This window comes from Peromyscus maniculatus, chromosome 6 (assembly GCF_049852395.1).
Source record: "Peromyscus maniculatus bairdii isolate BWxNUB_F1_BW_parent chromosome 6, HU_Pman_BW_mat_3.1, whole genome shotgun sequence".
Taxonomy (NCBI): Eukaryota; Metazoa; Chordata; class Mammalia; order Rodentia; family Cricetidae; genus Peromyscus; species Peromyscus maniculatus.
In genome coordinates this window covers 41,748,257-41,767,795 of record NC_134857.1, presented here as the reverse complement: position 1 = coordinate 41,767,795, position 19,539 = coordinate 41,748,257, and the positions used below count along the sequence as shown (strand labels likewise).

The following is a 19,539-nucleotide window of genomic DNA, read 5'->3' as shown; positions in this document are numbered from 1 at the left end:
GAGTATTACTCAGCTGTTAAAAACAATGACCACAGGAAATTTGAAGGCAAATGGATGGAACAAGAAAAATCATCCTGAGTGAGGTAACCCAGACCCTGAAAGACAAACATGGTATGTACTCACTCATAAGTGGATATTAGCTATAAAGTAAAGGATAACCAACCTATAATCCACAGCCCCAGAGAGGCTAAAACAAGAAGGGCCCAAAGGTGGATGCATGTATTTCCCTGGGAGCGGAATACAGAAGAAATCTCCTGGGTAGACTGGGGATGGGTGGGGATGGAAACATGAGAGATCAAGTTGGGGAATGAGTAGAAGGGGAGAGTACTAAAAGAGATGTCTTGACATGGGGGGGGGGCATTTTGGTGCAAAGGAAACTCTCAAATCTACAAAGATGACCCCAGCTAAGACTCCTTGAAAGGTAGTCTGAACTAGCCATATCCTGTAATCAGATTGATGAATACCACAATTGTCATCAGAAAGCCTTCATTCAGTAACTGATGGTAAAAGATGCAGAGACCCACGGCCAAGCACTGGGCTGAGCTCAGGAAATCCTGCTGAAGAGAGAAAGGAAGAATTGTAGGAGTCAGTGAGGTCAAGGTCATCACAAGAAAACCTACAGAAACAGGAGCTCACAGAGTCTGGAACAACAGCTAGGAAGCCAACCTATGCCCTCTACATATGTGTGACAGATGTGTTGCTTGGTGTTCTTCTTCGACTCCCAACAGTGGGAGCAAAGACCTTCGGCTGGCTTTTGAAAACCTATGCTTCGTACTGGGTTGCCTTGCCCAGCCTTAATCCAAGGGGAGGAACTTAGTCCCACCTCAACTTGATAGACCATGTTTTGTTGACACCCATGGGAGGCCTGCCCCTTTATGAACAGAATCAGTGGAGGAGTGAATGGGGGGGCAGGAGGAGAGGAAGAAGGGGAAACTGTGGTCCAGATATAAAATAAATTAATAAACTTAAATTTAAAAGATGATTAGAGAATGGGATTATAAATTGGCACACTCTTTATAGAAACCTTTTTGAAAATATGTGACATTCTGATACATAATCCTTGATCCACCCATTCGTACTAATATGTTGAAACAAACACATAAAAGTATATGGATATATACATTCAGCTTTAATAGCTGGGAAAAATCAAACTACATGTCCATCAATAGCAGCTTAACCAAAATGTGGGGAAGTCGTGCATTATGATGGTCAATGTATATGTACTATCATAGACTAAAACAAAAATCCAATATATGCTTATGCAAATAAGCATAAATACTTGTACACTGGTATAAATATAGATCAACTTTCACTTCTTGCTATCTACACATTGGTATTTGGAGGTTTTTTTGTAAATAGTTATGTGTGTGATTATAATGTGATGTATATATGTGTGTCCCCATATGAGTGCGGGTTTATGTATACCATGGCATATATGTAGGTATCAGAGGACAACTTCAGGTGTCAGTCATCATTTGCCGTAGTGTTTGAGATAGGACCTCTTTTTCAGTGCTGTATATACCAACTTAACTGGCCTGCAAGCTTCTAGGGAATTCTGTTTCCACATCCCCATCTCACTATAGGAGTGCTGGGATTACATACACACACTACTGTGTCTAGCTTTGTTTGGCTAAATTTATGCTTCCATGATTGTGTAGCAAGTACATTACCTACTGAGCCATCTATCTCCTATGTATTTGAGTTTTCAAACATATGCTTTCTTTTATGATGAAAATCCTTATAACTAAATATCAAGTATTTCCAGTAATACTGGGGCTGTATTCCCTGTTTCTAACTAACTGAATAGAATCTAACATTGATTTTCATTTCCCAGTAGTTCAGGACTTCTGCTTGTAAACTACAGCTTGTTTGACATATTATCACTTTTGCTTAGGCTAATATGGAAAGTTTAAAACAATTTCACACAATCTAAGGAAAGCACCTCAGTGTATTTCAGAGGAAATGAGAAGTCTCTTCTAGGAATATAGGAATTTCCACTTCAACTTTCATCTCAAATGACAGCAGACACTTCAGCTTTTCAAACCTTCTTTACATGATACATGTTAGCTACCTCAACAGATGTTCTTTCACTCTTAACCTTGATCCAACTGAGAAATCTGAAAGACTAAAAAGGGAGGTAATGGCAGACAATTGCCATGACATGCCTATCTGCCCCAGCTCCTTCCTGACATTTCCTATCTTAAACCCGAGTTTGTAGCAGACAGAACTACAGGTTTGTTCAACTTCATGGATTTTTCTTTTCCCTGTATCAATCGGTGACTCTTGGCACAAGGACTCCATAATGAGGGCAAGCCACTCCAGATTCATCCTGTTGATATCTTGGGGGCAAGGTGCGGCACAAGGCAGGCTCTATACTCAAACTCTAGGGCCAGTGGTGGGTTTGCAGTGGTCTCTATTAACACTATTTTGGGGAACGGCTTAATTTCTGCATTTTAGTTTTTCATCTCTAAAATGAGGTGAGGCTCTATAGATATTATAAGGAGTGTGATAATATAATTACCTATAATTAGCTATTTAGATTTTATTATTTTTTACTCTATTTCCTTAGAACAAACCAGAATTCCAATCTTTAGTTGATTCCCTCTTGGCAGGCTCCTAAATTATGAGAGTTTTCATTGCATGTTTTTTAGTTTTTCCTTCCTGGCTTTCATGTACTAAGCCCACAGCATTCCAATTTTCTTTTTAGCTGACTTAACAATCTTGCATAACATCTCCCACAACAGGCATCATTCTAAGCATGTGGTAGATATCCCTTCATTTTATCCCCTTATCTTTATAAAGAAGACATTGTTGTGTATTTACATCATAAAGAGAAGGCAAGCATTTCACAGTCTGTGTAACCAACTTCCCAAATGACCAGAAGAGCCACAGGTGTATGAAGACTTGGAGCTAAGTCCTCTAGCTTTCAGATGGTACTTCCACACTGCTCTAGGGAGCAGCTCTCAGATGGACCCTACAAAAGGGAAAACGTTTTCCAACAGATATTAGCAGCATTGCTGGGAGGATCAGCTAATGTACGGAACAAGGATTTGAAACTCTGATTTAAAAAGAACGTATGTTAGGGCCAGGGAGATGGCTCAGCTAGTGAAAACCCACCATAACAATACAGAGTTCAATCCATGGAACCCACACGTTCAAAAGAGAACTGACTCACTAAAGGAACAACAACAACAACAACAACACACACACACACACACACACACACACACACACACAAATGTGTATTTGACAAACAAAAGAATGTACCTTTGTGACCCTAGAAATGGACATTGCAAATCAGTTCCTCTTTTTAAAGTTTCCCACATTTGGCACTTTGAAATTTGACCAAAATGTGACTTCTAGTTCTCATATTATGAAATTATTCTGTACAGAATTTCACTTGTTTAAAGTGAAACTTTCCAGACCTTCATTTTTATATTGGATTATAGGCTATGGAAAAATTCAAAATTAGCTATGTTATTAGGCTAAAAAAAATTATACCTTAAAATTGATTTGCTAGGTTTTTATCTTCTTATGAAGCAAAAAATTATATATTTTAAGTTATGGTCCATTACATCAGTGAAATCCTAACATATTTCAGCCAAAGAGAAAACCTTCAAAGTGTGCCACCCATTCCGTAGACTAACCAAAGTACCCATCCATCACAGCACATTCCATTTTAAAACACTGAAGTGTGGAATCTATGTATTCAAAATCCTAAACCAAGTCATGTAGAATATTCTAGTCAATCAAACGTGTAGACAGTCCAACTCTACAGTAAGCATGCGGCAAGAAATATGAAGTGAAACTTACCATAGATGGCCACACATCCTCCCTCAGATCACCTAATTTCCTCTTTCCCTTCATCTGTCTGGCAGGCAAGAACACTGTCATACTCAGTAACTTTCTCCACACTTCGTGAGATTTAAAGGAAACACTGGACAGACCTTAGCCCAGTACTGATTCATAAAATTTTTTAAGTCTCAAGAATGCAGATGGTTTCCCAAGATGCCTTCTAAAAGTGACATACTGTATTGTCACTCAAATTGGTAGTTCAGGAAATCAAAGCACTGGGTGATTGACGTTTTTAGGGGTTTTTTTGTTTTTTGTTTTTCGGATATGCTCAGTGCTAGGCCATCTACCCACCTCTCCAACACTCCTAGGAAGTAGATGATATCTTCAAACTTGTTACATGAGGAAATGAGATGTACAGGTTTTAAAACATTTGTTTAGATCTAATTCCAAATAATGGACAAGTATAGGGAAAGCGGCTACCACTTCTTAGAAAATGTGGCACATTATGTCCTCGAGATCTGGGGATAAAAGACAACCAGCAATGTCTGCATGTAAAGACATAGAAACTCCCTGCAAGCCCAGCCTGTAGGGTACAGGAGATGAGTGTCTGATTTTCAAATCAAGTCTTATCCTCCCAATTGGTTGCAATTTGGTACTAGTTTCTCCATCAATTAAACTTCTATTATTATAGATGAGGTATTCAAAAAGATCACTGAACATGAACAATAAAACATAATAATAATAAACTTTGGGACTTGAGAAATAACTTAGCAGTTAAAAGCATGTTCCAGGTACCCACTTTGGGTGGCTCACAATCACCTGTGACTCCAGCTGCAGGCAATCCAATACCTCTGCCCTGTGTGCACTTGCATGGATATGCACCCCCTATACATGTAATTAAATATAATGAAATATCCCATATGTGAGGAACATGGCTGAGTGACGGCATGTCTGCTGAACCAGTGAAAGCGCTGGGTTCAGTCCTCAGCACACAAAACCAGTAACGACTACTGGCCAATGCTCCAAAGGTCTAAAGATAAAGAGGTTCTAGAAAACTTGGGTATTTTAGAAGCCCACAGTGAAAATGAGGAAGGAAAGCCAGTATAAGAAAGAAGAACCTTTATTTCACAAGCTACTCGTGTGTTGAGCTCATGACTGCCACAATACATACAGCTGAGTATCTTCCCAAACAAAGGTCAGTTTCAATTTTTCTTATGAATGTGCTTGCTATTAAAGGTAGAATGTGGCTAATTTTTAAAAAAAAAATCTAAATATAATATTCTATAAACAGAGACTATAAGAATATGGCACTACATAATATATTACAACCTACCCTGTACTCTTACGTCTTAAACTGGGTGCTGTTATTGCCATGTAATGAGTAGTATTTGCCGTTTGGATTTCACAAGGGCATAAATTGATGGGACTCTTAAATTAAAAGACCCAAAACAAAATATGCGCTCAAAAAGTTCTAGCAAAAAAAAATCAGATCTGCTGAATGTGCTAAATAATGCAGTGTTTTTACAAAAAGCAGTATTTGCCAAGTCACGAGGGCTCTTTGTTTTCCTTTGTTTGTGTGCATGTTTATGTATAACAGCTGATGCTCGGGACGGCCAACACCACTGTGATGCAGGGCTTCAACAAGTCTGAGTGGTGCCCCAGAGACACTCGGATGACACAGCTGGTGTTCCCAGCTCTCTACACTGCAGTCTTCCTGACTGGTCTCCTGCTGAACACCTTGGCCCTCTGGGTGTTCATTCATATTCCCAGCAATTCTACTTTCATCGTCTACCTCAAAAACACTCTGGTGGCAGACTTGATAATGACCCTAATGCTTCCTTTCAAAATCCTTTCGGATTCTCATCTTGGACCCTGGCAACTCAGAGTTTTTGTATGTTATTTCTCTTCTGTGATCTTTTATGAGACCATGTATATAGGTATCATAATGCTGGGCCTCATCGCCTTTGACAGATTCCTCAAGATCATCAGACCTTTTAGGCAATGTTTTGCAAAAAAACCTGCTTTTGCAAAATTAGTCTCAATTTTCATCTGGTTCGTGATGTTCCTCATCTCCCTGCCAAACATGATCTTGAACAACAAGGAGGCAACACCATCATCTGTGAAGAAGTGTGCGTCCTTGAAGAGTCCTCTGGGGCTGGTGTGGCATCAAGTAGTCAGTCATACATGCCAGTTCATCTTCTGGACTGTGTTTCTTCTGATGCTGCTGTTTTATGTGGTGATTACCAAAAAAGTATACAATTCCTATAAAAAGTTTACGAGTAAGGACAGCCAACACAAAAAGGTGGAGATGAAAGTATTTATTGTCATAGCTGTGTTCTTTGTGTGCTTTGCTCCTCTACATTTTGTCAGAATTCCATATACATACAGTCAAACCAATAAGACTGACTGTAGACTAGAAAACCAACTGTTCATTGCTAAAGAAACAGCTCTCTTTTTGGCTACAACTAACATCTGTATGGACCCATTAATCTACATACTCTTATGTAAAAAGTTCACAGAAAGAGTACCGTGTATGAGAGGGAGAAGGATAGCAGCATCAAGCCAAGAGCACCACAGTAGCCATACAGACAACATCATACTAACCTGACAGTGTTCTCCCACATAGTAATTCTACCCATAGCTTCGCTTCTATTTAAGGATGGGACTTGAAAGGTCATTTACTTGGAGACTTCATTTAAGCATTACAGGAAAAGGGGGGAGCAAACATTTTCCTACATTTTATTATCCTAGAATATGGAAAAGATTATATACATTTTAACCACACAGATCTATTTATAAACAGAATGAATTAAAAGTAAGAAAATGTTTAAGAAAGCAAATGGCCACTAGATGTCATCTATTGAAGAGCATTCAAGTATATGGAAAAGATTAATGAGTAATAGGTATGCCTAAAAATCCTCCCTTCTAGTGACCACCCCCCATTCTTTCACACACATAATTCCTAAAACATTATGGTCGCCTTTACAGCCTTCAGAATGCTGATACTTGTGGGCATAAACCAATAAACTTGCACATCTAAAGCCTGTGGAGGAAGCCTAAGGCAGGAGCTGAAAGAGATGCAGTTTGAGGAACCAAAGTGGGTCAAAATGATTCCAGGAATCCCAAAAGCTTTGTTTCCCCTTCAAGTGCAAAGGGCCTCTGCTACATCTCAGCAGTGCACCAGAAAGGCACGTTCTACAGGCAAAACCAGGACACAGCCATGTGCAGTCTGGGGGGAGGGAGGGCGGTGTCACTCAGCAAAACCTTCCTGGGCAACAGAGTCTGCACCCCAGATGGAAAATAATTACTACTCCCACTATTTGTCTATATACATTAGGGCCCTTGTTGCACATTTTCTTATACTAGTTTGCTGTAATTCTGGACTACATTTCCCAAAGACAGGGTTCTTAAAAAGACAAATATGTTACAAATTTTTGTTATCTCCTGAAATCCCCCCTCTAACACACACACACACACACACACACACACACGCACGCACGCACGCACATACTGCAGACATCCCAGACAGATATACTAACCTTGGTGCATATAAGCAATGAAAGGGTTGGACTGTGGTTGGTAATAACCACGTGGGAAGATTTTTCAAAGTCTGATTCATTTTATTTAGGTCCATATCTTTTTCTGGGTCTCTTTGTGGGTTTTAAAAAAGAAATAAAGTCTGCTTTTCTGGAATTGCTACTGAACTTTTCTAGAGAACATGAGGACTTTCCCTCTAGCTGTGTCTGCCGGATGAAGTCTCAGCTGCTCTCCTCCCGTGGCCTTTGAGGCCACAGAGGCCAGAGAACTTCCTTACCTTTATGGAATCATCTGCTAACAGCACTTCCACTCTCGACCTTTACACTCTGCTTAATATGCCATATTCTGTCCTCACTCCACTGTGCACTGAGCCTTCCCCCTGACTCACCTTATAAGTTCCCATCAATTGGCAAAACCCAGTTGCTATCCCTTACTACTCCATGTAATCTCAAATGCCCAACCTCCCACCACTACCTCAGGCCCAATCACTTCCTCACCCATGCAGCATCATTCCTCAACTCCCACACTGCTTGTGATCATTTCTTTAAACATGCATCTATTGCTTAAATAGACTATGCATATTTTATGGACAAAGAAAGTTCATTGTTCAATTAATAAATGTTAATAAATGTTTGCTAAAACAAAGGTGGCTTTTTTTTTTTTTTTTGAGACAAGGTCGTACTATTCTGGTTGTCCTGGAACTCACATAGATCTGCCTGCCTCTGCCTCCCAAGTAAAGTGCTGGGATTAAATGTATGTACCACCATAGTCCAAACAGGTCTTTTTATAATGTACCAGAAGAGTAAAAGGAAAGCCAACTCCCACTCATTTATCACGAAAAGACTAGGCTTCCGGGGTGGGTAGTACAGCTCAGCAGCAGAACCCTGTTTTGGGATATTTGATCACACTGTGAAACCCAAGACTGTATTAATAAAAATCAACCTTGTATCAGGGGGCAGAGCCGGCAACTAGTTGACAGGAATTAGCTATAGAGAGTATGGAGGAAGCCAGGTAGCCAGATAGAGAGATGCACGGGAAAGAGTAGGGAGGGACTTGAAAGTTTTGGGGTCTTTTTGGTTTAGAATGGCTGGAGAGATGCTTCTCTGGCTGGGTCTCCAGCCAAAAAGGAAGGTCACCTGGTTGCTCTCCGAGCTGGCAGGTTTTCACATCTGACTCTGGCATCTTTCTTTCTTTCTTTCTTTCTTTCTTTCTTTCTTTCTTTCTTTCTTTCTTTCTTTCTTTCTTTCTTTCTTTTTCTTTTTCTTTTTCTTTTTTTTTTTTTGGTTTTTCAAGACAGGGTTCTCTGTGTAACTTTGTGCCTTTCCTGGATCTCACTCTGTAGCCCAGGCTGGCCTCGAACTCACAGAGATCCACCTGGCTCTGCCTCCTGAGTGCTGGGATTAAAGGCTTAAAGGCGTACGCCAGCCCCCCCCCCCCCCTCCCTCACCCCCGGCTGACTCCGGCATCTTTATTGGTAAACAGAACAATAGAGATTTGGTTAAAAACTACATTGGCGGCAGCAGCAGAGCCAGTGCAGGTGGGACCTTAAATCCCACCAGGCCTCTGACTGAGCTGCTGGGCACTGACTGCATGCAGGGCCACAGGTGGTAGTTTAAGAGTAGATTCAGGTGCAGCCACTAAGACGACAGAAGAACAGAACCCTAGCACTAACCAGACCCTGGATTTGTTCCCTAGCACTGGGATGCAAAACGAAAGATTTTTTTTTTTTTTTTTTTTTGGTTTTTCGAGACAGGGTTTCTCTGTGTAGCTTTGCGCCTTTCCTGGAGCTCACTTGGTAGCCCAGGCTGGCCTCGAACTCACAGAGATCCGCCTGGCTCTGCCTCCCGAGTGCTGGGATTAAAGGCGTGCGCCACCAACGCCCGGCTAAAACGAAAGATTTTTAAAGGAAAGCGTAAGTCTTGAGTTCTCTACAGTTGCTCTCCTATAACATGCATGCAGGAGCTGAGGAAGGACATCACCCACCTGGGCTATGAAGGACCATAAATGAAACAAAGAAACTAAAAGGTTCAACACTTGAATTTTAAGACTACTGGCAAAATGCTTTAGTTAACCACTACTGGGTAAGTCAAACCTGTAACTGAAGGATATTACAAATTCCAAAGCCCTCCTTTAGACTGATTCTTGGTCTCTCAAATAAAACAGAGAAATCATCATTATTATTAAACATATCACTAAATCCATAGTACTGTTACAGAGCACATAACAGTCACAGGAGACCCTCATACTGTGTGACACATAACTGCATCTGAGCCACATTGTTAATAATAATCCATATTTGGTAGTACAACCTATATAGTATACCTCTGATGACAATTTCAATCTCTTTGATTAAACTTACAACTTACAATCTCTTTGACTGAATGTACGTATACAATTTTAAGAAGGGTATTTCCAGACATAATTTCAATAGCAAATCTGTCTTTCACACATTCAAATATTTCATTCCATTATAAAAGTGAATTGCTTAGTCAAGCATTGTGGTGCATACCTGTATAATATCAACCCACCAGAGTCTCTGTGGGGGACCACCAATCAGTACTAGCTTTTCCAGGTGGCAAGATCTCCTCAAAACAACAGCAACAGGCCATATGTACGATCTGTAGAAGAATGATCTGTAGAAGAAAGCTGCCAAGAACCTAGAGAGGAGGCCTATCTTACTAGGCCTATCTTAAAGTGAACCTCTAAATTATCGAGGCAAACCCTAACCTCTAGAATACTTGCAGAATGGGATGACAGAACTTGGCCCTAAACAAGTGGGAAAGAGAGAAAAGAAGTAACCGTAGTGCCAGTCCTTGAGAAGCTTGCACTGGGCTGGGGCACTGTGCGACACTGTGCAGTCCTGCCCTTCTCTTCAGCTCCCCCAGATGCCCATGCTTACACCTGCATTAGACCTTTCTTAATAAACTCCAAACCTGCTTTGAAAAAATAGCAACTCTGATTCGGTATGTGAGCTGAACTCACAGGAAAATTGAGGGCTTTTGTCAAAAGCTAAGGTACAATTATTTGCACTGAATAATTAGGGTGAGGCCTCCAAACATCTTCTGTGAGGGGAAATGATGGGAGTGTAATTACCACACAGGGAAACATTCTGGAGAAACCACAGGAAGTTACTCTAATGTGGGGACGGGGGCGGGGCTGAGATGCAGTGAGAATTCTCAGCTCAGCACAGTGAGCAAGATGACAGTGATCAAGTCATTCTATGGAGTGGAGCTCCACAGGCCAGTTTGCACACAATTGTACAGGAGAAATCCCCCAGAACAGAACAGGCCAAGCAGTGTCTACTACTCCAGGAAAAACAAAACGTATTTACAAGATACTAGCTCCCATGAGTGCAGAATTTACAAAGTATCTGAAGGTTCTAGGAACAGACCTGAACATTTTGAACTTCACATGGTAAACCCAACATGTGTAATAAAAGTATAGGACACATTTGCTAGAGAGGTCACATGCTTTAGTGGGCACCCCAATCAGATTGCTAGCCACTCCTCGAGGTCCTGACTCAGTGTCTCAGCAAAGGCTTAGTGCAAGCCTCCTGGTGACAGAGCAGCGGCTGCCCCAAGTGTTTGTTAAGGCCCACACTTCCCACCGAAACTGACTGACAACCCAGCTCTCACGGGATGCAAATAATCCCACTTCCTATACTCGAGATGCTGAGGCAGGAGATTAAATTTGAGGCCAGCCTGGTCTACGCAGAGAGTTACAAAGTTCAGGCCAGCCTGAGCTACATGGAAACAACTGACTCACTGCACAGCCCTCTTGGAATGAGTGGTTAAGAGCTGGGATGATCAACTGGAGACAAAGCAGCATTATTAGTGAAAGAGCAGGGCGACTACAAGGTGAGAGGGCAAGGACCTGGGAAGCATGTGCCCCACTTAAGGGGCATCAGCTATTTAATACTAATTGCTGACAGTGAAGGCAATCCCCCGCCTGCTAGCTGGTAACAACGGCGGTGGTGAAACCGGGAGCAGTGAAAACAAATGTGAATGCATTACATAATGCTTACCATTAACCAGGCAAGCAGACAAAGCTTTCCACACATTCTATCATTTAGCAGTCCTAGGAAGCCTATTAAATGTTTTCATTATCTTCACTTTAGGGATGACGCTGAGAAACAGAAACACTAGGTAACCTGCATACGGTCACACAGCTCACAAGCAGCATGGCTGAGGACTTCAATCAGACACTGGCTCTTAAGTCTATCTTAAATGATATATTCTCAGGAAAAAAACACAACTTCAATGTGTTAATCTATGTCCTGTATGTTTTGTATAACTTCCATAGCCACTCCCACACTCCCTGTCTCCCCCAAAACAACATCTCCATGTGTGGGCTACAGGCAGCTCAGGAACTGCTGGCTAATCAGTGCAGACCCATAAGTTAACAAGGACCTCCCATCCTCCCATCCCAGGACCTTCCCACCCTACCCCCATGCCGGAATGCCTGTGGTGCTGCTGTGTTGCTGGTACTTTAAAAGGATCACTGCTCTGTGCTTGCGTGTGCGTGTGCGTGTGCATGTGCATGTGTGTGTGTGTGTGTGTGTGTGTGTACACACGCGCACACTTGTGTGGGTACACATGAACATGTATGTGGAGGCCTGAGGTTACTGCAGGGCATCTTCCTTGATCACTCCCCACGTTATATATTAGGGCGGGGTCTTTGCTGAGCCTAGAGCTACCACTCAGGTTACACTGCTAACCAGCCCCTGTGCTCTAGGATGACAGGCAGACCACCATGATTATCCAGCTTTTATGTGGGTTCTGGAGATCCAGACTCCTGCTTTCCCTGGAGCCATCTCCCCTGCCCTCTCCTCCCCTTTGTAATTATCACTATATTCTTGTGGATATATATTATAGATACTATATATTTGCCTGTTGGTAAAGGGGAACAAGAACGCATAAGTGCAAAGAGGACAGACACTGTGCCATGGGTGTGCATCTCCTTGATGACAAACACAGACACAGCTCATACTGACATCCAGACAAGAGGACTCAAGACCAGAACCTCCACTGCTCTGAGCACATAGCCTCTGTGTCCTAGCACGAGAGCAAACAGAATTCCTCTGAGGCTGACATCAACCCCATTGGGGAATGGGGAGTTGCCCCCTGGGAAGGAAAGGAGGAGAAGTCTACATGTAAATGAGTTTCAAGACCCTCTGGAAGAAGAAAGGGTCAATCCTGGCACCCTCTGCTAGCTGGGTGTGCGGCCAGCTGAGGTCCTGAGGGAAACAAAAGCCCCAGATTGGATTCACTTGTTCACGAGGCTAGTCATCCTGTAGGTGCTGGGCGCAAGGCTGGTCTTGGAAGCTGCACCCAGGTAAGGAATGCAAACCACAATGAGTGGGAGGTGCTGTGTGAGGCATGGTTATCCAACCACAGAAGCTTGGAGATTTGAAAAGAAGACTAATTTCAAATGGAGGAATTGAAGAGAGGCTCAGAGAACGTGAACATTTGAACTACAACTTGAAGGGGAACCAATCTTTTAGGAGAGAATGCTGTGCAGCACACAGGAGGGACCCTCAGAGGGGACACAGCCAAGAGGATCTGACTCCAGCAGTGCATCAATGCAGAACAAATGTGGGCTGAAAGAAGCACGGAGCAAGTTCTGGGCATCTGCCCTTCTCCACTGAACCACTGAGGTCTGAGATGGAGAACCACATCTATGGGGCCGTGTTTCTGGGGAAACTTGGGCATCTTGAAGACTCTCAATTAGACTGAAAGAGCCACTAAGGCTAGGAGGTCATCTTTCATCTGTAAAGACAGGAGGAGAGGGAGGGAGCAGGAGAGAGACAATCACATCAGGGAAGCACCACAGAGAATGATAAAAGATGGCCAACTTTTAGCTTTTTCCTCACCCTTCTGTCCTGAAACAAAGTCATGATGAGCTTCAACTCCAGTTAACAGGTCCCCACTTCAAGCTGACCAATCCAGGCTGCTCAGATACAGTCAAAGCCAGCCCTATTACCTCCCCCAACATCCTCTTTTTTGTCAAAGTTGACCAACCCAAAATTAGGGGAAGGGATCTATCTCAGGCCATCCCAACCACTTTAAACTCCCAGCCCTTCAGGGAAAAAATACATTTTGATTCCAGTTCTCCTCTCTGTAAGCTTTGCTCTATATGTATGTGTGCCTGTGTGAGTATGCTTCATTTTAAATAAATTTTGTTATAAAATTGTATATGAAACAACTGCCTTTTATTCTTCAATTAAAAAATTGTCTTTTCCCCTGCCTTTTAATTCTTTAATTGCTAGACAATGCAAACCCCATCCAGACCCCCTAGAAAGCACATGGACTTGAGGCTTTTTCAAGGGTATAAGTTTTGATTATAGAGCCTAAAGTTACTTAGGGTATTCTACGTACAGTATGTTTTGATTAATGGGTATCACATGTTCTCAAAGGGTTAATTACAAGTGCAGTCATTCTCCTCCAACACAAGAGTCAACTGCTGAAGAGGCCCTTAGACTGGGTGAAGTATTGATTCATGAAGAAGGGAAAATCGCATATTTGGGGTATCTCTAAATTGAATGATCACTGAGGAATCACGCCAGCAAGTCAAGGCAGCAAACACAATTATGTGGACAGAAGCTGAAGACAGGGCCGGACTAATCTGGCCAAGAGCTTTTCTGAGAAAGGAAGACAAAGAATAAGATAACCTCAGAGGCCATGTTACATAAGACAGACCAAACAAGGGAAGAGGAACAGAAGATGAATCAGGGTTGGGGTGAGAAGAGTCCAAAGCAAGGAAACCAAGGGACAAGAGAGAAGAAAAAGGAAGTGACAGTTGTAGAAAAAAAAGCATACTCTCCGAGGAGGTCAAGGTAACTTAAAAGAGGTGACGTGAGTGGTGTTCCAGTTTGAAAATGGACAATGAGGACACACAAGTTAACTCTTGCCTTCCCAAAAGAAAGAACTCCATTTGAGAGATGCAGACTGACAATGTTTCCCAAGAAATAACAAACAGAGCAAGGACCCCGATGAAATGGTTTACCCTTGTCAATGGCCTGCCTGTCATGAATGAATATAAGCTCCCATCTTTGCCTATCAGACTACTGAGAATGGATTCCAAGAGATTAGAATTTTTCTCAGGAGTTCCCTGCTGGGAGGAGAAATGGTTGAAGCCTTGATTGCATTAAGCCATGACTGTTTCCAAGAGAAAGATGTTCAATTTGTCAATGACCTTTCAGGAGACACTTGAAGCAGAAGAAGCAGGAGACCACACCATGCCAGGTTACATAGTAAATGTTTCTCTTCCTTCTATTTAAACCCTACTTTTATGTCAAGAATCTTGGAGAAATCCTGGAGATGGACTTGAGAGGGTCAAGAAATCTCTCTGTGCCTCTTCCAAAAGTGTCATATTGAATAAAACTCTATTTTCTGCCTTTCACTATTAATTTGACTCCTTTAATTGGCTTACTGAGGACAGGCAGCAATCCTGGCTTGTTGGGGGGCAGGCTATGATCCCTAAGTCCGGCAACGACCTCAGGCAACAGAACCAACCTGGGTCACATAGTAGGTATGTCACTGTCTCAGGCATCCAAGTTACATGAGTCCTGACACCCTGGCTCTATTATCTGCAGAAGAAGAGGGGAAGAAACATCCATGTTCCGTGAGTCCTGACTCCCCGGCTCTATTATCTCCAGAAGAAGAGGGGAGGAAAACTAGAGAGGAAAGAAAGAAAGGGGAGTGTCATAACATCAAGGATGAATAGGATAGGTGTTAAATAAAAGAAGAGCAATAAAGGAGAAAGACGAAGAGAAGACTATGAAAGACAAGGAATCCAATTTCAGACTTCAAATACGTATGTAATTATGCTTAAAAAAGTATATATTTCACTCAGCATTCGAACATCTGCTACTCCAGCAATAAAACTCAAACTAACAACATCATATTCTGAGACACAGGAATAGAATGCTGTATCTTTCTTTACAAGGTATGTTGTTTGCATATGATTTTACTAAGAAGTATCTCTCTCAAGCAAATTTATCCATATATATCTGAACATCTTTTTTTTTAATGTTGAAATTTCTGTCAAGAAAGACTGAAAAGAGTGTTCAAAGACTCCCTGGCTCATCACTAAAGGGAAACTGGAGCTTTCTAAAGGCAACCAAAATGCTAAAGGGAAACCGTAACTTCTGAATTGAGAAGTTTCACCTTTTGATCGTCTCATATTCCCAAGCATAAAGGCATACCTGCCTCCCCATTTACTTCACTTGCCATACCTATGCCTTCCAGCAAGAAAAATAAGCGATTGTTCCTGGAATACCAACCATACTGTAAACAACATAATAATTTCCCTGTATACATTATCCCACTTCAGTTAAAGGCATCCTCATGCTTAGGAAAACATGGAGGCTAAAAACCTCACCCAAAGTAAAAGCGCTGGGAAGTAGACACTAGGATCCAAACTGGAGTTCCCCTGATCCCAGTTACCAGTCTTGTCACAGTCCAACACTGCCCCTTAAAGCAAGATTCCCACAGCCAGGGATGGACAGGATGCCAAGCCTAGAAGAGAGTTACAGGGAGAGGACAAGAGCAGACTTGGCTATCTCCAGACTCAATCTCCAAAGCTTCCGTCCCCTTTAATCAACCACTGAGAATGACGTTCCCATACCAGACACGGTTAAGGGCTTTATGCAAAGCAGACCTAATAAACACAAATCGTTTCCAGTGACAGATTAAACATAGTAATTCAGGCAGAGGGACCCAAAGATATCAATCTAGGCTAAGGAGTATTAAAGGGTTTGTAATAACTACATTCAGCACAAATGCACAGCTACTAGACGTGAGTTGCGGAATAACCTTATACACGGGAACAAACTAAGATTCTCTGAGGACTTCACTACAATTCTCGTTGTATGTTCTGACTAGATGGAAAAGACAAGGATACCCAAGACCAATCACTTAGCTGGGCATGGCGAGTCATGCCTGTAGTCCCAGCACTTGGGAGACTAAGGCAGGAGGATTGCCAAAAATTGAAGGCCAGACTGCGGTACATAGGGGGATTCTACCACAAACAAAGCAACAAACAACCCAAAGGGCCAAGGCCAGTCACCTGAAGCCATGCTTGCCTGTCTTCCTTGCTTGTCTTTGTCAGTGTGTTGTTATTCACAGGACTCTGAGTCCCTTGCCACATCATTTTCCTTGAGAAGGAACCTAATATACTGAAACTACAGATGGGGGAAAGGGGCCTACAACAAAACACTATGCCTCCTAACACGATACAGAGAACACTTTCCCACTTGACACCCAGGCACAGAAACCAAGAAGGGAGGAATGAGAAAGTGCTGTGGCACAAGACCACATGCTCAATGTCTCACACAGAAAGAGTTATGGTGAGAATGAAGAGCTCACCTCAGAAATGAGAAAATCTCATCAATAATGTGATCGACTCTACCTTCTCTCCTTGAGTGTCTGTGTCTCTTTAAGAATTTATCATGGAAAAGCCATCCAAATGCCTGCGATGAAACCAGGACCTTCATTTTATAGACACCAAATACAACAGAACTTGAGCAAGTCATCCAAAATCCAGAAGAAAAGGTCAGTTTACTTCTATTGATTTTTTTTTTACTTAGTGATCTATAAGCATTTTCTCATGACCCATTGGATGAATCCAGCTAAGCAGATGGAGCCAATTTCCCTACACAAAGATTAAAGAAAAAGTAAAAAATGAAGAGATTAAAGAGTATGTGTCTAAAAAAACATAAATCTAAATGTAAGGGATAATGACTGCTTAGCTTCTACAAAAATTAAGATAATACTGAGGACTGAATTTAATGCAGACAATATTTCCAAATACTGTCTCAGCATTAGTTATCACAACCAGCAGTACTATAACAAAAAGTTTTTAAAGCATATTGTTAGGCCAGTGAGATGGCTCAGTGGCTAAGAGTGCTTGTTGCCAGAGCAGAAGACCTGGAACTCACATGGTGGAAAGAGAGAACTAACTCGAGCAAGGCATTGTCTGACCTGAACATGTGTGTCATGTCATGCAAGAAAGCAAATGCATATATACATAAAAATAAATTAATTAGGAAAAAAATGTGTCTTTGGGGAAATACATGCACAAGCTGTTAAAGGTGTTAGGTTTGTTACAAAGACTACAACTTTAAACACAGCCTCCCAATAATGTATACAATGACTTATGCGCATGTGTGTAGTCTGTATGTAAAAAGTGTTTAGCAATTTGGAAATTTAGATGAAATACTGTGGAACCACTCTTTCAACTTGTACAGTTTATTTAACAGACTTAAAAATAGTGCACAGAAGGCCCAGTCAGTAAAGAGCTTGCCTTCCAGCACGATCCTCTGAGTTACACCTCCGGTACCCACATACAAGGGTATGTGCGGTATCTCTGTGCTAGGGAGGCGGCAGCAGCAGGATCAGGGGCTTCACTGAGAGCCTCCGCCTCCAAAAGTAAAGTGGCCGACACCCAGTGGAGACCTAGGTTCTACATGCTCGTAGCCCCACACCTGCAAACAATGTTAGAAGGCATTAAAGTCACCACCAGTGTTAAAACACTGTGGGGAGCATGAAATGACTCAGCAATAAAGTCACTTTTCACCAAACCTGATGACATGAGTTTTAGTCCTGGAAGCCACAAGGTGGAAGGACAGAAATGACTCCCATCATTTGTCCTCTGACCTTCACACCACCACCTACAAGTAACAAAGTAAATATAATTTAAAAAGACTTTTTAATGTTCTGTTTTTTAATCACTGAGAGGACGTACACACACGCCCCTGCCTATAGTAAAAGTGAATTTGCTGAAAGAGCTACGTGGCATGTTACCAGATGATCTTCTAATGAAGCAATAAGGTAATTATTGTGCTGAAGTCTCCTGGGGCTTTATGAAATGTAAGGCTTGCTATAAAAATGAAAAGAAAAACAGTGAAAACTTGCACAGGTTTACCGTTCAGTGCCGTGAACAGTAACAAAGGTATGGGCTAGCAAGCAGCTCGCTGCTCTCTCCATCAAAGCCTATTCAATTCCTTCGGGTCTGAACGTGTATGATTTCCTTTTTTCAATGTTAGGAAAGACTAGCTTTAACAGGTCCTAACTTGAGAGTAGAGTATACAACACTTTTAAGATTAATGCATGAAGACTAGCTCATGTTAACTTTTTCATTACCAGGCTTCATTTCCATCACCAGCCAAGAAGTGTGGAAATACTGTCCCCAAACAAGGGGTCTGTTTATGTATTAAGAAAGGAGGCCTATTCTACCCCAAGCCCACAATGAGAAGGAATACGGCCTGTTCCTCCTCAACAGTCAACACACAGACACATGCTTCAGCACCCATTTCAAACTCCAGGGTCCTTATGGGGGAGGATCTACTGTTACTGAACTTGTGGTCTCAGTCTGTACTCCAAGAAGCCAAGTTCAGCCTCCTGTCCTTGAGAAGCTAAATAAAACAGCCAAATTAATAGTCTTTAAAAAAGGCAAGCAAAAACAGAAAAAGGAGGTGCATAAGCGTGTGTGTGTGTGTGTGTGTGTGTGTGTGTGTGTGTGTGTGTGTGTGTGTGTGTGATTTGTTAGTTCAAATGAGACAAAATTAACCCAGGTAGTAAATGTGTTTAAATTTGAGGCAGGCGCCGGGCGGTGGTGGCGCATGCCTTTAATCCCAGCACTCGGGAGGCAGAGCCAGGTGGATCGCTGTGAGTTCGAGGCCAGCCTGGGCTACCAAGTGAGCTCCAGGAAAGGCGCAAAACTACACAGAGAAACCCTGTCTCGAAAAACCAAAAAAAAAAAAAAAAAAAAAAAATTTGAGGCAGGCAATAGAACTTTTTATTCTTGTAACAGAAGCTTGCCAAATACATGTCCCAAAACAATGCCTACTATTATTTCACGAAAAAAGCTGAAAAGTGGGGTGAAAACCCCCAAACCTGCAGGGTGATCAATGCTCACATTGTAAAGGGGCTGAAGGAGATATGCCCCCTTTGAAGTAAAGCTTTTAAAATTTAGCTTTTATGGTAATAAGATTTCAAATCATGAACAGCACATTACTTACTATTTCAATCACACTGAGAGATGGTGTGCTGGCTAGTCTCATGTCAACTTGACACACAAACTAGAGTTATCTCAAAGGAGGGAACCTCAATTGAGAAAATACCTCTATAAGATCCAGCTGTAAGGCATTTTTTAAATTAGTGATAGATGGGGGAGGGTCCAGCCCATTGTGGGTAATGCCAACCC

The 19,539-nt window shown here is 42.0% G+C and overlaps 2 protein-coding genes across 12 annotated transcripts in view; one reads left to right on the top strand and one right to left on the bottom strand.

The window, feature by feature from the left end:
- Med12l (mediator complex subunit 12L) overlaps nucleotides 1-19,539 on the bottom strand; it is a 346,663-nt gene that overhangs the window by 93,112 nt on the left and 234,012 nt on the right. The window lies entirely within an intron of this gene.
- P2ry13 (purinergic receptor P2Y13) lies at nucleotides 4,883-7,969 on the top strand. Its single transcript, XM_006994650.4, has 2 exons — nucleotides 4,883-4,990; nucleotides 5,393-7,969. Exon 2 carries the CDS (start codon nucleotides 5,396-5,398, stop codon nucleotides 6,401-6,403), a length of 1,008 nt encoding a protein of 335 aa, XP_006994712.1. The 5' UTR covers nucleotides 4,883-4,990; nucleotides 5,393-5,395; the 3' UTR covers nucleotides 6,404-7,969.

Bases quoted from the DNA above. Each gene is read 5' to 3' on its own strand.
- P2ry13 (XM_006994650.4), top strand. From the start codon at position 5,396: ATGCTCGGGACGGCCAACACCACTGTGATGCAGGGCTTCAACAAGTCT.